This window comes from Neopelma chrysocephalum, unplaced genomic scaffold, assembly GCF_003984885.1.
Source record: "Neopelma chrysocephalum unplaced genomic scaffold, ASM398488v2 Primary Assembly neopelma1_82, whole genome shotgun sequence".
Lineage (NCBI taxonomy): Eukaryota > Metazoa > Chordata > Aves > Passeriformes > Pipridae > Neopelma > Neopelma chrysocephalum.
Genome location: NW_020897744.1, coordinates 1,418,779 through 1,436,876, shown reverse-complemented (window position 1 = coordinate 1,436,876; position 18,098 = coordinate 1,418,779). Strand labels below are relative to the sequence as shown.

General features: G+C 40.4%; 1 protein-coding gene across 3 annotated transcripts in view; it reads left to right on the top strand.

The window, feature by feature from the left end:
- Positions 1–18,098, top strand: part of GOSR1 (golgi SNAP receptor complex member 1) — a 28,734-nt gene that overhangs the window by 1,412 nt on the left and 9,224 nt on the right. For all 3 annotated transcript variants that reach the window (XM_027690927.1, XM_027690926.1, XM_027690928.1), the window contains exons 3-7: positions 771–858; positions 1,058–1,165; positions 2,310–2,401; positions 2,587–2,661; positions 17,258–17,287. In XM_027690927.1, coding sequence (XP_027546728.1) covers positions 771–858; positions 1,058–1,165; positions 2,310–2,401; positions 2,587–2,661; positions 17,258–17,287 — 393 coding nt within the window. The remainder of the gene's footprint in view (positions 1–770; positions 859–1,057; positions 1,166–2,309; positions 2,402–2,586; positions 2,662–17,257; positions 17,288–18,098) is intronic.

The following is an 18,098-nucleotide window of genomic DNA, read 5'->3' as shown; positions in this document are numbered from 1 at the left end:
ATGACTGTGATTACTGTAGGGGTGTGTGTACTGATTTTTTTTTTTTAATTTGATGAATTAATCTATTTTGAACCTTTCCCTGAATTTCTGGTTCTGGAAGCCTGAGAGCATCAGAGCCCTTAGTTTCACTTTTGCTTCTGACTCTGTGCTGTTACTTGATGTGTAATCTAATTGTTTTCATTGTTTTTGTTGTCCAATGCAAAACTTACTTCTCTTACTCAAGTTAAGGCAGATTACCAAAGCCCTGAGTTGTCTCTGAGGGTTCTTAATTGTCACACTTTTACAGGCAGGTCTTAGATGTGACTTTTCCTTGTGGTTTTAGTTTATCTTAAAAAGCAAATAGGGAAGGTGTGTGAAACTGTAATTGTGTGTGTTGCTCTGTAGAGCACTGATTGCTTAATAAGTTAGTGGGTTGTCCTAACACCGTGTTATTAAGGTGTGATTATGTTGCTGTAACAGTGCAGTGCTCCCTTCTGCCAGTAAATAAATAAATCAAATTTAAAACTTGGGGAGAAAAGGACATTGGTGCCAGACAAAGGTGTGTGGTGTCAGGCATGTCTTCCAAGGAGAGGTTGTATTTCCCCATGTGTCATCCATTCAGATAAGAATTAAAGGTATATGTGATAAGAAAATGTGGTTTTCCTGAGCTTAATTCACCTCTAGGAAACCTGGGTAGTGGAGCTTTCCAACCCCTGTCCCCAGTGTTTCCTTATTTCTTGCATTTGTGGAATGATGCGCTTTTCAGTAACTGCTCCTCCCCTTTTCCCTAGCTCTGACACAACTCCTCTCTTAAATGGATCAAGCCAGGACAGAATGTTTGAGACCATGGCCGTGGAGATTGAACAACTTCTGGGAAAGGTAACTGGAGTTACTGTGGCTTTACTGGGGCGTTTAGGAAATGTTGCGGTCCGGGTTTGTGTGAGGGACGTTTGGAAACGCAAGTGTGGGTGTTGGACAAGGTGTGCCTGTCCAGCCAACTCCTTCAGCTTGTGCATTGTATTTTTCATACAAGAACGAGCCTTTCATGGGTTTTTTGGGGTTGTTTTCCCTCCTGTAGCTCACTGGGATAAATGACAAAATGGCAGAGTACACCAACAGTGCGGGCGTGCCGTCCCTGAATGCGGCGCTGATGCACACGCTGCAGCGCCACAGAGACATCCTGCAGGTAACAAAACGGGCCTCCCCCCTGCCTTTGGGTTGGTTCTTAAAAATAATTTAATCGTTTAATTGTAATAGTTTAAAATAATTATTGTCAGTGCTGATCTCACGGCGTGCTGGAGTGTCTTACCAGGAGGTTCAGACACCACCGATCCCATCTCACTTTTCTTCACTCCAGGCACCCTCTGAACACTGAGTTGAAAGGAATAGCATTTTTTATGTTATATTGGTGACTAGTACTTAGCTAAGAAAGAACAGTAAAGGGAGCTGTCTTATGTGGGTGGGGTTTATGTGGCAAAAGGGGGAAGGTGCTGTAATGATTTACTTTGCGTGGTTTGTAACGTAGCAATAACCAAGGGAACATCACACTTCAGAAGACATGATTGGAAAACCTTCTAAGCTTTTCAAGTGAGTTGAAGGAGATGTGCTGGGTAAAGCTACTAGTTAGTGCTGTAAATTAACCATGTTTCACACAGGTGATGTTTTCATGGCATAGGATTGTTAAAATGCATGTTTTATTTGTCTGGTCATGTGCAGTTTGATTTCTGCTTTGTATCTGTGCAATATACAGTGTACAAAGCACAGTGTTTTGTAAAAGCCATAGCATTTATATGAATGGAATGGGTTTGGTGGACACCAGTTGCCAGTTGAATTGTTTTTTTTGAGAAGTACCAGCTGCCTGAAATGGTTTCAAATGTAAAATTGCAACTTGAACATAAAGAAGTCACGTTCACTGTTCAAAGAGTACTTTTTTTCATCCAGTGTGACAGCAAAATAAACCCAAGGACATCTTCACCACACTAAACAAGTAGGTTTTATTAGATGTTCTAATTGAACCAATAAGGAGAAATTCCAGCACAAACCAGTTCATCAGAGAGGCGAGGATATATGACACTGGGACAAAGAATTACAGTGGATTTCCCTGCATGACCTTGTCTGTACCTGTCAAATTTAGCAACTACTGTAAGAGCAGTGAGTTTTAAAAATACTTTGCATTAGCTTCTGGCCATTTTTGCTGTTCATTTCATAAGCTGGTCTTGCACTTTGTATTGGAGAACATTTGGCAATTGAAAAAGTGGTTGGATCTTCTGTGGGTATATTGTGTTGTTAAACCTCAGGATCCTGATTTTGAGATAACTGTTTTATTACAGGATTATACACACGAATTCCACAAAACCAAAGCGAACTTCTTGGCAATAAGAGAAAGGGAGAATCTGTTGGGATCGGTACGGAAAGATATCGAGTAAGTTGTGTTGTTTGTTGCAGCAGTGGAATGGGACTGTCCTCGGAGGGAGAAGGTGGAAACCCTTCTGGAGGAGAATCCTTGGCATAGCTCGCTTGTCCATGCTCTGAGTAAAGCTAAAGAAGTTACTTGAATTCACAATTTTTATTAAGGTTCTGACAAGATTCTGTTTTGTTGGATTTTAGGTCATATAAAAGCGGGTCTGGCGTGAACAACAGAAGAACAGAACTGTTCCTGAAGGAGCACGAACACCTTCGAAAGTAGGTGTTGTTTCCTATTTACTTATGTTGGAGGTGCCTGACTTTCCTGGGGGGTGAAACATTCTGAATTTCCAGTGTGTGTGAAAGCTGTGTCCATTGGGACAATAACATGTGCACAAAGAATGCCTTGCACTGTGTATTCTGTGACAGTGCTGCTGCTTTTGCAGCTGGAGAGATATTTGTGGGTCATGCTGAGTGTGAAGTGTGGTAGGTAATAATCAAGGTATTTGTCAGTGATTTTGGCTTTAGGATCTTGTCAGTGACTTCTGTGTTGTCATCAGTGGGCTTTCACAAGTCACTTGTAACTCAGACCTCCTTCTCCCAAGGGAGTAGATGCCTTTACACACTGACTAGGATAAGGGTTAAGAAACAAAACTCCTATGATTTGGCTGTTTTTCCCTTTGTTTATTTGTCAGAGTCAGACAGAAGAGAACCTTTTTGCTTTTTGTCTCTACTGAACGTGTAGAAAAGGTGACAGAAGAGACTAATTCCAAAGTTACCTGTGCACTTAAATATTGCAAATTTGGTCTATTTTATTCACCCAGGTAACAAGCAAAATAGAAAGCACTTTATTCCTGTTGCAGAGAGGGCATTAGGTTGTGAGCAGCTGCTTTGGGTGTCCCCTGTGCAGCAAAAGCAGCAGAGCCAAGAGCAGAGCACTGCAGGGTTTGTGTTCTTTGGAGAGTCCAGAGGTAATTCTGATTTTCCTGCCTCTCTCCTTGCCTGTAGTGGTGCTAAACCTCAGTCTCACACGAGAGGGCAGGCTTGCATTTAGAAAAAAAACAAAATAAATAAAAAATTACCTGTGGCTTTCTCAAATGTGCTTTCCTATAGATAACTTAAACTTGTAGCCAGAACTGCACAAAAAGCTTTTACAGGAAATTTAAACAATTTTTTCCCCATTTTGGCTTAACACCACTTCATTGTTGGTTTTCTTTAATATTTTTAAGACTTAGAAATTAATTGATTTAAAGCTTGAATTTTGAGTTCTGTTAGGAGTTCTGTTAGGTTGAATTTGTTACTAAACATGCTTGGCCATGAAATAGAAAGTTTCCAGGAAAAAACCCCCAATATTAATATTCCAGAGGTGAATCTTACCTGAAGTGTTGTACTTTAAAGAATCAGTCTCAGTTAATCTGAGTAAACCTGATTCTGTCCAGATGCTGTGTTTGGGATTTTTTGTTTTGCTTTGTTATTTTTGTTGGAGAGGTGATAAATACTTTCAGACATTTGGCATTTTGTTAAAGAAGGCCACAAATTAAATATTTCTGGAATTGTAAAATACAACTTCTGAGAAACTGACTTTGCTCTGAGTGCACTATTTTGGAAAGTTTGCAACAATTAAGAGAGGAAAACTTAAACCATTTTGTAAATGTTGTCTGGCAGATGTCTTCAGAGTTTGAGCCCAACATTTGTTGAGGCATTGATTATTTTGATCTTTTAAACACACTAAACTCTCCAGTATGTTTTTAGGATTAAAATGCATGAAAATTAGAGTGAAATAAGGCAGTTTACAAACAGTTAAACCATCTTCTGGGTGATTATTTGAAAATATCAAGACTTTTAAAAAAACCCCTCTACCGTGACATTGAGAAAAAGAAAACAAGAAATAAGTGTGAGTTGGGGGTCTGTAGGAAACAGGGCCAAAACTAATCATGGAATACCACTGCAAGGTGGAGATAACTGTAAGGACTGTGAAGAAATCCAGTGTAGAAGCAGAAGACAACATTGGCAAGAAATCAAAGCTTGCAGGATGTTCAAAACTTTTGAATTGAGAATCAGTGAGCTCTGAAAGAGATAGTGGCAGAGGAAAATTATTAGAGAGGTTCAACATATTTGTCTTCAAAGAAAACAGTTAATGAGCTATTTGTGCCAAAAAAGCTGTAAAAGCTAGGAAAAGGTCCCAGGAAATCACCAGGAGCTGGCAGATTACACCAAACATGCTCCCAGGATAAACTGACAGGCTTTGTGTGAGTCATGATGCTGAATATTTGCAGTGCAGGAAACCCTGGTGCCAGACTAATTGACAGAACTACACAGGAATATATTTACGTTGTCACAAAGACACAACAGGAAGAATCCAAAACGTGTTTTCAGGGAAGTTAAACCAATGAAAAGAGCGTGAGAAATGGACGTGGCAGCACAAACTTGACAAGTGTGTTATTACCTGCTGCAGAAGAATGTAATCATGCCCCAGGAATGATGTATTCCTATCAGATATTGGAGTGTTCACCTAGTCTTGGCCCTGCTTAATTTATGCCATTAAGTATTTTGACCTGTTACATATTTATCCCATTATCTGTTGATGGAGGATGCTGAGCTGTTGCCCCAGTGCAGGGTCCTGGCCCTTTTCTTTATGCACAACCACGTGAGACAGGATAAATGGCCACTGGAATTTTCTCTTGGCTCTGTTTTCCCTGAGCGCTCTTAAAGAGCTGCTGGCAGCCCTGGGCGGGATTGTTCGTGGGGGCATCTCACTGGAAAGGAAGAGGAGGAGAGCCAGGAAGCCTTTTTTCTGGGATGGACTTTGGAGAGAAGCTGGATCTCTGCTTTTTACCTGAATCTGCCTTTTTTTATTTTTGTATCACATTTGAACATCATCTCTTCTGAAAGAAAACTGAAGGAGAATCTGTGTGTTAATGTTGTATATGTAGGTGAACCTAAAAAAGGGAGGGAAGTTAAAAATCTGTGAGTAAAAAATGATGAATAAAAGGACCCAACGTACATTAAGCACCAAGGGAATGACAACAGCTGAAGCTCTGTGCAAACCCTGGCTGTGCCTGTCTTTCCATTAAGCTGTGAGGATCCTGGATCCATTTGGAGTCCCTTTCCCAGGGTGGGGCTGGCTGCTGTGTCAGTGCTGCTGGCACGGTGTGTGCAGCACTTCCACATTGGGATCACGGTGCTACCGGGGCACAAAGGGCTCTGTGCTGCTGCATCCCACTTCTGGGAGGGTTAGAGAGCACATATTGTGTTCTTCTCTCTTTGAAAGCTTCACTGCTGCCTCAGTTTATTTTAGAAATCATCTGATTGTGAGTTTTATTGGGAAAGGAGGTTTGTCCAGAAATTCTGTTGCCTGTGGACAGGTCACTCTGTTTCCTACTTAAGTTCTATACAGGTAATTCAAGGAGAGCTTTTCCTGCCTCTGGAGAGACAAACAATAATGCCTAGATTTTTAAATAAAAACTTTAACCCCCCCTTAATTAAAATAAGGCTGGCAGATCTTGTTGAATATTGATGCCTTCTTAATATTTTTACTTAATACCTCAGACTTTTTGCCCTGTCAGATGCTTGAAGAAGTACTTCTTGGGTCTGTGCCATTCCCTGAAGTTGTTTAATCTTTTCTGTTTGTGTGCTTTTGGCCAGGGATGCAAACAAGTCATCCTTTTTCCTGTGATGCCGTTTTCCATCTAAAGGAAGCAATTTTGATGAATAGATGTAGCTTAGCATTTTAAAAACTGCTCTGAAAAGTGCTGCCTCAGAGGAAAGAATTCTGTCAACTTAGTGTCTGCCCTGAGAAATTCTGCAGTTATTGATGAGTTACAGTCTAAGTCAGCGAAGAGGGGACTAATGTGCTTGATTAAATTTGCAATATTGTGTGTGTATGCAAGTGAAAATTTCCCTTGTGTTGGTGCTTGGGTTGTTCTGTGAGTGGTATCAGGTGATACTGCTGAATTTGTGTTAAAATCGATGAAGGCTTCCAAAGTTTGGAGAGAAACTACAGATTGTATTACCTGTGGTGAATTCCTTGTAAAACTAGGTGAATACAGACCACTGAGTGGTCACCAGCATTTGCTGTGGTGGATTTATTCTGTCATTATAGGGCCACTCTGTGACTGTTGCTTTATTACTCAGCTCCAGCACTCAAAAATTTGTCATTTATCCCTTTCCAAAAGAAGTGGCTGGTGGGGAAGCAGGTGCAGGTATCATTAGCTGTGTTTTTAGTTGTTGTCAGGTGACTGCATGGTTCTTGTGGGTGTTGCTATGCAGCCTATGAATCTATCCAGTGAAAAAAAAAATTCATCTTAGCTGGAATACCATGTGTGAATGATGCAGGTAGACGGTATGAACCTGTGTTCAGACAGCCCTGTGTGTCTTAAAATGTTTAGCAGTGGGACAGAGAAGGCCACAGGAGGTGGGTAAGAAACTTTGAAGGAGGAGGAGAACAAACAAATCAGAGGGACGTGTTCTGCATGTGAAAGGGAAAAGAGGAATAAGGGAAGTGAGCAAAGGAACTAACGGGAATCCGCAGCAGTTGCGTAATGGTGTATTAATAATACATACCTGGGATGATTAGGGGAAATTAGTGTTTGTGCAGCTCTTCACGTGTGTGAAGTGCTCTGGAGTACTAAATATTTTTGTGACTTTGATTATGGCATTTCATTTTTCAATAGCAGGGCTGTTTGAAATTTCCTGTTGTTGTTTGGGCAGAAATGGGCACATTCAGTAGAGAATAATCACCGGGAAACTGCTCCCTAACTTTGTTGGTGATACAGGCCAGGTCCTAGTGGAGGGAGTGATTGACTGACAGTTTTTCCTCTAAAAATTGCCTTTGCTTACCAATTTTCACTTCAGCACTGATTTGCACAGAGAAATCAGCTTAATGAGATGCAGAGACACCTTACAGGGTTTTTGATTACAGGTGCATTGACCTTTTGGAAACAAGCTGCCAGTTTTCTACCTTAATTTAATTTCCTTTTCTTTTGTTATCCCTGCTCTCTGCTCTGCACACCCTGATTTCCACTCACTGTGCTGTTGCTGCTCAGGTTCCTGTGGATTTGAGTGAGACCTTCAGGATTGGATTGAAACCAGAGAACTGCTGTTGCCTCCCTTCCATCCCCTCCCTCACCTCCACTTGCAGGGGAGGACACACAGATGCCTGGGCAGTAACTGCTCCAGCTGACACACAGTTCACCACTGCATCTCCTTCATCTTCTCTTGGACAGAGAGACACTGTAGGAGAAACAGCTAATTCACCAATTCCTTTTTCATTCCCAAGGTGGTTGGGGAAGCAGCAGGGAGGGAGGAATGTGATGAGTCTCTTCCCTGTGGGTGCCTGCTGGCTGCCTGCTCTGCAGCCTCAGAACTGCTGAGCTCCACTTTAGTCAGGCCCAGTAAGGGGTTTTTCTTAATTACCAAACCTGCCTCTTAATTAAACTTATTTTTTGTTTGTGTCAGAGCAGAATGTGGTGTTTTTGTGGTTCCATTCTCTCAATTTTAATGCAGATTTAACTGAAACAGCACTTGGTAATGAATAATCTTATTTGCTGTGTAGCAGTTATGAAAAAACCAAACAGCTCTGCCCTGACAGGACAGACACGTTCCCCATGGCTGTGGTTTGGAGGGTTTGCCAAGAGGCACCAGATCTGGTGCAGTTTGGCTGCAGACCTGCTGTGCAGGGGGAGTGGAAGGTGCTGCAGCACTTTGTCCATTGAACTGGAAGACAGAGTGCAAGGAGGGATTGAGGAATCTAGGTTAAAACGTTTCTCTGCTGGCCATTAATTGCAAGAGCTCTGGCAATGGTCTGTCCCTGTTTTCCCAAAAGCCATTGACTTGTTTTCTTCATTTCTGGAATAGGGCAGTCGGAGAAATTACTGCATTAAAAGTGCTTGCCAGTGCCAGCCAGGATGGCTGTGGTAATTCCCTTCCTGACTTACCACTGAATATCCACCACACAGGCTTTTGGGGCAGGGCTCTGTGCTCTGTCTGAGCAGCAGCACAAATGAAATGGTTTTCAAAGAAGGGATTTGGGCACAGGAGGATTTTTAGTGTTGCAAAGCCTTACTTAGAGATGCACAATGACTTGTTCTGTAATCCTGTTTCAAAATATGGATTCTATTCTCTCTGTCTGCTCTGTCTCCTATTGCTGCAGAGTTTTCTTGATTGCATCAGTGATTCCTTCCTTTAGCCTTATCTCTGTCTGGATTGAATGGGTTTTATCTCCAAGCCTCTGTCTCCTGAAGATCCATGGCAGAGGGACACAAGGCCACTCTGTAAGTGGCTGGATCAGCTTCCCCTGTAACAGCCCCAGACTAATATGACACTTGAGCAGATCAACTGCAGCACCAGACTGAGCATAACTTGCTGTATTCTTATTTTAGTAGTAAATACTGCTCAGAGAGGGAGGCAGTTCAGGTCTTCTGGAAAAGGAGAAACTTCACTGTTCATTACGTGTAATAATTACTGTGTGAGCAAGTTAATGAAGTAGTTTAATGAGAATTTGGGGAGGTTCAAAGCTTGCAGGCAATGAAGGAAGTTGCTCTTCTGGGTATTATTATTATTTATAAATAACTTAATAAAAGAACATGAAAATCAGCCAAGCACTTCAGGATTTAAGAGATTTTTAATTTAAAAATAGCTCGAGCTTCATTAGAGTAAAATCTACTGCTGCTTTTCATCTTCCTGGGCTGTATTTAGGACTTAAAAAACCAAACCTACCTGAGCAAAAGATTGCATTTGTTTCATAGCATTTATTTGCATGCTTTCCTTATAGTTGGTTTAAAAAGTTCTGTAATCAGTAATTTCCCTGACAACAATGCCTATTGAGATATTTTTATAACTTTAATATGTCTAAAACTAATGATTTTTAAAGAAAGGTGAGGAGGGGAGGGGAACATCAAATGAAAAAACCAACAAACTCATCACACACAGAGCACAAAACGTAATTTGGGGATTTCCTTTGTAACTTCCAGAACAAAATTAAATTATCCAGGTGACAGAGGATGCAGCCACACATTGAGCATTAAGAACTTCAAACTCATTGTTGCTTTTTTTCTGTATGACACGTGAAGGTTTGTGCATGAACTTCCATGTTCCTCTGGGAAAGAGGCCACAGAAGCTCCCCTTAGGTCTTTATTGCTGCCTGAAGAAACTAAAGAGCAAACCCTCAGAGTGAAACATTACCTGAATACATCATGGGGAAACAAGTGTTTGGACTAAAACTAGGCTCTGGTTCTCCATTCTGGGCTTCACCTTGGAAACAGCACTTTGTTCTTAATTTGGGGAGAGGGAAGGATATAAACCCACACTTCAAACTTCAGAGCTCTGTGTTTGCTTCTGAAGTTTGTTGCTCCTTTCAGAAATAAACAAGTCGGTGATGCATGTTTTATTTGTTTTTAGCTTTCCTTTCAACACGGTTTCTTAACTAGGACAGCTTCTCTCCCCCCCCCCCAAAGTCTGGTGTTGAAATTAGGGCTTTGACAGGACTGAAATCATTCCTACATGGGTTGGTTCTGGAAAGTAGGTGCAGCTTTTGAACAGAATCAACAGTAGTGAAGTTTTATAGAGTTTCTTTTGTGCAATATGAGAACCACTTATTATTCTAATGCAGCATATCATTTTACTTTTTTTTGTTATTGTGGCTGTTCATTATTCTTTAGGACCAGAATGCTTGCTCATTATTTGCTATTGGATCCTCCAGTAGAAACAAGCTGTTGAACTCAATTCGATGTGTATGGATATGTTAAATAGTGATTATTTCCATTTTCTCAAATACAGAGTGTACCTCTGGAAAGTTACCACATTGCTGCATAAATGTCATTCTTGAGTTTATTTAATTTCAGCCTCTACTAATGCATCAGAATTAGGTTCTCCTCATTCTTGGCTGAATGGTTGCTATGCAGATATTAGTGTTCTATCAAATCCACGAGGGTAAGCAGAACTAGATCCAAATTCCCCATAAAGCATCTCTATTTTATCCTGATAGTACAGTTTTGTTTAGAACTTTTCAAGGACCTTGGTTTTGTTGTGAATTGAGAGATGCAGAGTGCCTTCCTCTCACTTGAGAGGCTTGTTTATACTGAGTATTAGTTGCACTTCTGGAAGAATGCATCTTGTACAGTCTCAGATAAAAAGACAGGCCTAAGAACAGGGGGAAATTGGGTCAGAAGAAAAACGTTGAGATCTTTACCCGTTGAATTACATCCTTAATTTGGCTTGTAGATGTTTTAAAAGCAGCGTGCACTTTAAAATTTTGAACCACAAGTGCTTGTTATGTTGCAGAGTTGACTATGCAGCTTTAAGAATAGTTTTCTGAAACTTAATAAACATATAGGTAGATAGTTGTAAATCAGGTACCTCAGCCAAGTCCTGGCTGAAAGCCACAGAGCTTTCTGCATCTACCAGCAAACCCTCAAAACCACAGCAGGTGAAAAGGCAGTTGAGAAGCCGAATACACGTCTGTCAATGTGTATTTTAGGGTTTCATACCACATTAAAGTTGAGTTGTCATCCTAGGGATAACTCTCAGTTCATTTCTGTGTTAGCTTCACTGGAAATTAAAAAGATATTAATTATGAATTGTTTGTATGATGGGGCTCTTCTGGAAAGACATTCCCCCTCCTGTTCTCTTGGTTACTTAGGAGTGTGTGAATAGTAGACCAGTTTTTTAGCTTTGCCAAGCTTTAGTCAGAAAACACTGAACTGGAAAAGTGATACAATCTATTTTGTTACAGCACAGATTACAAACAGCTTGTGTTTGTTGTAAGTTGAGCATCTCTCTTGTCTGTGTGTGCCCAACAAATCAGTAATGACAGGTTATGCTGCTCGAGCTCGTTTTTCATCAGGTCAGTGTTGCATATTGAAGGCTGTGTTGCTTGGTTTTGAAGGTTTTTCCCTTTAGTTAAAGGTTTCATTTAAATTATATGTTTTAAACCAGAGGAAATAATGAAAAACAGCACTTCCACTGGCCGCTGGTTGTGTGTGCAGATGTAAAATTTGAGGAAATGCCGATAGAGTCCATTAGTAAGTTACTGGAATTGTTCTGACAGTTGTGGTTGCTGATAATGACTTACAGTAAGACCTGCCCTTCTCAGTTCATTTCACTTCATTCCTATGGGTAATATGGAGCAATTATAGGGGAGGGGCAATCTCTCCAGGAACTTTCCCAACCGTGAATCGAGAGCCTCATGGAGACCTCGTAATGTGGCTGGTGGTGCCATCCTGGCACTGGGGTTGTGCAGCACTTCATTTACACAAAAGGAGCTGTTTTCAAGTTTTTAACTGTGCTTTTGGATAAACTGTGCACTTGCAGGTTATTGAGAAGGCTCTTAACTTCCTCCTAGATTTGCTTTAAAGGAAGTGGCATCGCTGCTGCTCCCCCTCCTGGGGCTCTCAGGCATCAGGCACTCCTCCCCAGTCCTCTGTGCCAAAGAGCTTTCTTGGCTGTCTCCTCTTCTAGAGAAACATTTCTTTCACTCTGCTGATAATTCCCACACAAGTCCATGGAGTTCAGTGGAGGTGCAGACTGTACCCTTTGGAAATCCAGGAGGAGCAGACTGTACACTTCAGAAATCCAGGAGAAACAACGTGTTTGTGTTCTCAGACCTGTGAAGGTGGATCTGTGTGTTCAGCGATCTCCCTGCAAAGGGAGGGAATCCCTTGGTGTTTGTTTGCATCCCTTAAGCTGTTCTTTAAACTGAGTTAGAACAACTAATCTTTTCACTGGTTTCACATAGACATGTTTACAGATGTTACACAGCTGCAAAGAAAGTACTTATGTTGCGTATCTTAATCCCAAATTGTTGAAATTTATAAGCTTTTGAGACATGGACTTAGGGATGTAGCTAGAAGTCCAATTTTTAGTGAATTCTGAGTCACAGGATTGCAGTTGGAGGGAGCAGGTTTCACCATATTATTTTCCTGGAAATCTTTTGGCAGATCCTTCCCTTCTGTGTGTTTTATTTCCTCCTGCACAAGGTACATGTGAACCATCTGGAAAGAAACTTGTCACCAGATAACGTTAGTTTACTCTTGCCTGGAGCAGTGGATTATGTTCCAGTGCCTTTCATTCTAGATTTAACAAATTGCTTGCATTGATTAAAAGCAACGTGGTATTGTGCTGCTTTCTTTCCCACTTTTGCACCTATTCCTCATTCTTATGGGAAGTGATTACTGAGTGTTGGACTCCCCAGTACAGTGATTTGCAGAACTAAGCTCACTTAGGTGTTTAGAGCTTGTAGGGGTGATGTTGTTAATAACATATTGTTCCTTTGGAGCAAATTTATACATTGACTTAATGCTCACATTTGTGTTGTCTTTTCGGTTTGATTCCTTTCCAAATTAGAAGAGCAGCTCCAGTGGAATTCTGTCGTTCACGTTAAATTAAATCAAGTTTGAGATGAGTCTTATAAAATCTAGAATATCTTATTTGTTATCCCAGGGGGAAAAAAGTGTTCTTCATTACCTTCTTCTAATTAAGTTTTTTAAGAGCTTAATGACCTGAATTTTTATACGATAAGGAACGCTGATGGCAAGCAGAAAAAATGAGTTGGAGATGGGTTTTTGTGTGTGTGTGTGCACAGGGTTTCTTTCATTATTATTCTTCTGTTATTATGACCATGATGATGGAAATAACTGCCTGGATGTGTCAGATTTGCTTCATCACAACCTGTATTATGTGTATTAGAGAATCAAGTACGTCTTGCAGGATTTGCATTCCTGGAAGCTCCACGTTGCCTGGTGAACCAGGACTGTGAAAATATGAAAGATTTATTGGAGGCAGTTTGAGAGAGCAGGGACTGGTGATTGATCTTGCAGTTAGAGAAAGAACAAAGTAAAATTATTATTTCTGTAGTTACTCTTTATGAAAGGAAGAAAATAGTTATCAAGTGCTATATTAGTTTATTCTACAGGGTTTTCCCTATTCCTTTTAAATTATTCTATGTGATAATATTGCCCTTAATTTCATCTGAAGGGTTTAGAGTGCGTTGTGAAATGAGTTGTGTGCAGATGAGTCTTGCTGCTGTATCTTGTTCCTCTGACAAGTGCTTGGTTTGGGTATCCAGCTGGTAAGTCAGCAGCAAAATCTATGGATATGGGAGAAGCCAGTCCTCATCTAAGTATTCATCTATATTAATGAATTTTATTCAACTTCTGTCTGTTTATCATATTTAACTGATGTAGATGTTTGCTTTAAAAAAAACCCCAAGAACATAAAAAACTTCCTTTAATTGTAAAAGCCTGATGTGATGGGCAGGATTCTTTTCCATCCTGGGGGTGCATTTCACTTAATTTCTCCTTGGGATTCATTTACCTGTGTTCATATTTAAATGACAAACTGTGCAATCTTTCACAGGCAGCAGTTGCACAGAGGCCTGATTATTTCATGTGCGTGGCTGCTGCTGCTGCTCTTGGGTTTGTGCCATTCATTACAGGAGCTGATTGCCTCAGCATCTTCCAGAGTTTCTTTCCTGTAGTATTTTTAAATGGCTTTGTCAAAGTGCTGTCTGTCTGGACAGGCAAAAATGCAGAGCTTATTGAAACAGATGGCAAGTCAGATTAATAGTGCCCAGAACCATTGTTTGCTTGCTTGGATGTTCACGAGGAGATGGCCACTGGATTTGATGCCTTTGCTTGGACAGCAGAAGAACAAAGTCAGTAGATTTTATTTTTTATTTTTTTCTAAGAGCCTCTTTTTGTAGCGTTTTGAATGTGTAAGTTAAGCAAAATTACTTCTTTCAGTGGTATTTTTTTTTATTCTGACAAACAGTTGGAATGAACATTTGTAATTGTAAGAACAGTTTCTATTTGTGTAAAACAGGTTATTAATAGCCAGAAAGCTGCCAACTTCCCTTGGGTCCCCGGGCTCTGTTGTACTTCGTGTTCCTGATCTTCCTTAAATCTGACTTATTTTTATGGTTATGAGCTGTAAAATGATGAAACAGCTGCTTCTGTTTGGGTATCACTGTAAGTGAACTTTACAGTCTGTGTTTGCCAAGGAGACTTAAAGACTTTAAGGGATGCTGCGTGAGTGCACGTTGGAAAAGCCTCTGACATCTCCCTGAACTGATTCACAGGAAGAACTAAACTTAACAGAACTCTGATGGTAAAAATCCACACATCAGAATCCCTAAAATGTTCCTGCTCACACTGACAACCTTTACCAAAATGTCAGTGAATGTCATTGCCATTTTCTGTAGAGTTTGTTCACCTGCTGGAGGCTTGTGAGGAGAGATGTGTTTGGAGATCCTCTCAAGAGCTGATGATTCTCAGGGTGGGAAGAACACTGTGAGCTATGTCTAGGAAATCTTTGTGCTTCCCAGCTATTTATTTAAGACTCTAAAAGTTAATTTAGTCTGCCCTTACCTGCACGTCAGTCATTGTGAAGAAAAATCATGTGCATCTCATCCTTTCAAATAGTTGGGGTGATGTCCAGTAAGCTGAGAAACATCAATCTTGTAGCTTCAGATGCCTGTTAAATGCCTTGTGTTGGCATTTGAATCTAATGTCTGGGTTTATACATTTTTATTAACTTCTGTCATAATTTTACAGGTAGTTATATTTCCAGCATTTAATTTTATATGTCTATAAAGGTACACACACATACATATAAAAATAATGCAGTATAATTTAATCTGAAGCTTTTAAATAACTCTTTATGTCTCTGATTAAGCAATAAAACTGCCCAACTGCAGCTTTCTCCAACATAAAAAGCAATGAGTGTCTCTGCTGCAAACTGGCAATCCTAATTTTTGTGCTCTAAAAACCTTGGAGAACATCCTAATTCGCTCGAGCTCTGTAAAACTGTTCAACTTCCCTGTCATCTTCAGTTCATCAACATGAAAATTCTCTAATTTCATCAGTTAAATGATGAGCTGGTAATGGTTTTTCTAAGTCAGGTTTTTTTGATAGGGCTGTTCTAGCAATGTTTTGTTCCACAGAATTTTTTTAAGTGAAACGTATTTCCAGCAAAGCTTCAGATACTTTTTCATTGATAATAAATTAAAAAAAAAAAATCAGAGCTCTTTTAAAATAATGAATTCTTGTGTTCTGCTCTTGCTTTTCAGGCTGTTTTCTGATGCTTTTGCAGTTTATTCTTATTATGCACTGCCCACTTAACACACTTGTCTGTTAGAGACTATCTATGAAAGGCACGTTCTCAGCTGAATTGTGTGTCTTGGGGGCTCAGCGATTACAGAAATCTTTAATGCATTACTTTTGTGTTCTGCTTGCCTTGGGGACATCAGGAGATGCTGTGAGACTGCTCACATCCTTCTGTGTACACAGCTATGGTATTTTACTTCTCTGTGCCAGTGTAATAAACACCACACAGTGAATAAAAGTGGCTTTATTTGATTAACCCAATGTGCTCGCGGCTGATGTGAAAATCTTCAGTGTGGCTCTGTTTGGGGAGCAGAAAGGTGTGTTCTGTTCTTTGCTGCCCCGGTTGAGTCCCTCTCAACTTAAAATTGGGCAAAATTATTTTTAGTGCTCTGTTCTGTCTCCATGTTTCAAGCCATGGACAGACTGAAATAGCAGCCTTTGTGTTTTCACTCCTCCCCACAGACAAACAGGGACTCTGGTTGTGCCTCCCCTTCCCCCCCCCGGGGGCAGTTTTCCACCCCTTCCAGCTGGAGCTGGAGGGGAATCCCCAGAATTCCTGGGGGTAGAAGAAAAGCTCCAAATCTCTGGCTGAGTCAGAGGTAGGACTGTGCTGTGCCTGTTGGTACCTTCCCTTCCAAGGTGGAAAACACTTGGAACGAGGAGGGTGGGAGAGGAAGGCAGTCATGCTCTTCTAGTATCTTTTAGTTTGAAAATAGTAAATTCTGCTTTAATACTGGAAGAAATATCCAGTACAACATAGAACTGCTTTATGTCAGGTTGGTTTCCTTCTCAAGCTGCAAACTCTCTTTTTTATTTATTTATTTTTTCAGTTATTTTCCAAGAATTTGTATAAATCTGTGGGGTAAACGGAGCAATTGTGGGGATGAATCATTGTTTACACACTACGGGAAACAGGGATGCAGCCACCTCTTCTGTGTCAGGGTTACATTGGAGATATTGATTGCTCTGACAAGAGATGTGTCTCTGGCATTCCACAACTGGCTGCAAAACAGTGATTAAAACCCTGCCTATAAGTTGAGTACAGAAAAAAGAGAAACAGCTCCAGTCTTGTGAGGATCTTGTTTGTCATCTTTGTCGTGCACGTCCGCTCTGTAAATGAAATGTTCCCTCTGGGGCTGTATTTTGAGCTGCCCTTTTCCCGGTGATGCTGCACAGAAACTCGATTGAAAACAAGGGCAGGGCAGGGTTATCAAGGTCTTTCTCTTACACATGGTGTGTGTTCTGCTTCCCATGGGCATCACTCAGTTCTCATCCAACTGCTGGTGCTGTAGGAAGAATTTGCCTCGTTAACCAGTGTTCGTTGAACCACCCCTGAAACGAGGTTCTGAGATGGATCCAAGTCTCAGCTTTTATCATTAATTACATTTTTTGAAGGGTTGGAAAGGAATGGCCAGGATTAAAAAGCAATAAAATTAGGTACTGCTTTCTCTAATACTCCTTTCCAAGCAGCCTCCCATCAATCATGGTGCCCATTCCCTTTTTCCTGTCTCCTCAGTGCTTTACGTGTTCTCCTGAGCACCTGCTCTTGCACACACTTAGGAAATGCTGCTCCAGAGAACACTAGGAGCATCTTCTCCAAAGACTATATATAAACCAAATCTATGTAGTAGCAAAATGTGACAACATCCAAAAATAAAACTTTCTAAGGGCAAATTTATTAAGGTTTGTATGATGACGATCATTGATTAGTAATCTAAAATGGCACTTAGTGCTTGTTGCTTTTTTTAACCTCATTTTTTTTGTTTGGCTTTCAGCTCAGATCGACTGATAGAAGAAACAATAAGGTAGGAATTAACTTAAAAATTTTCATTATTTTCTGTACAATCAATGTTTACATTGAATTGTGTCTAAATATATCAGTCACTGTATTTATGCAGTAACTATTTATAACTCCTCAGCAGTATTACAATGAATTGGTGGAGGGTTTGGGTTGGGTTTTTTCTATTTGATATTGACTTAACGGTGTGGCTTAAATATTTTATCAATCCTAGTTTAGAAAATTGGTGTTTCTGTGCAAAGGTGAATAACCTCTGGAGCAGAGTGGGTCTCAGGTTGGGCTGTTGAGGGCTATTCCAGTAGTGAAGATGCTTCTTCTCACAGTGACACTCATTTACAACCTGATTTTCTGTAGTTCTTCCATGTATCCAGCACCTTAGTGTGCAGCTGAGACAGGTAACGTGGCTTTTACCACAAGTGTTTGAGAGGTTATTGCTGTTATATAGATATTTATCTTTTGGGTTTTTCAAATGGTTCCAATACTTGAGTGATAGCTTCCCTGAACTGAAATAGAAAATTTAGAACTGGAGCATCATAAATTATCTGTGCCCTTCCCAGTCTTCATTGAACTCTGCAATTTTGCAAACCAATAATTCAGGCTGTAATAATAATGTCAACTTAATGGTTTTAAATTTTAGATTACTGCTTTAAAACCAAAACAGAAAAGGGAAGAAAAAAAGCAAGATATGCTTTCAGATAATGCATGTACTGGCATAAGTGATCAAAAAGAGTAATTAGAGGTGCAGCAAGGCTCTGTGTCCATTAGGGGCTGGCTGGCTTAAGTACACACAGTGGGCTCAGGATAATTAACGTGGTGGA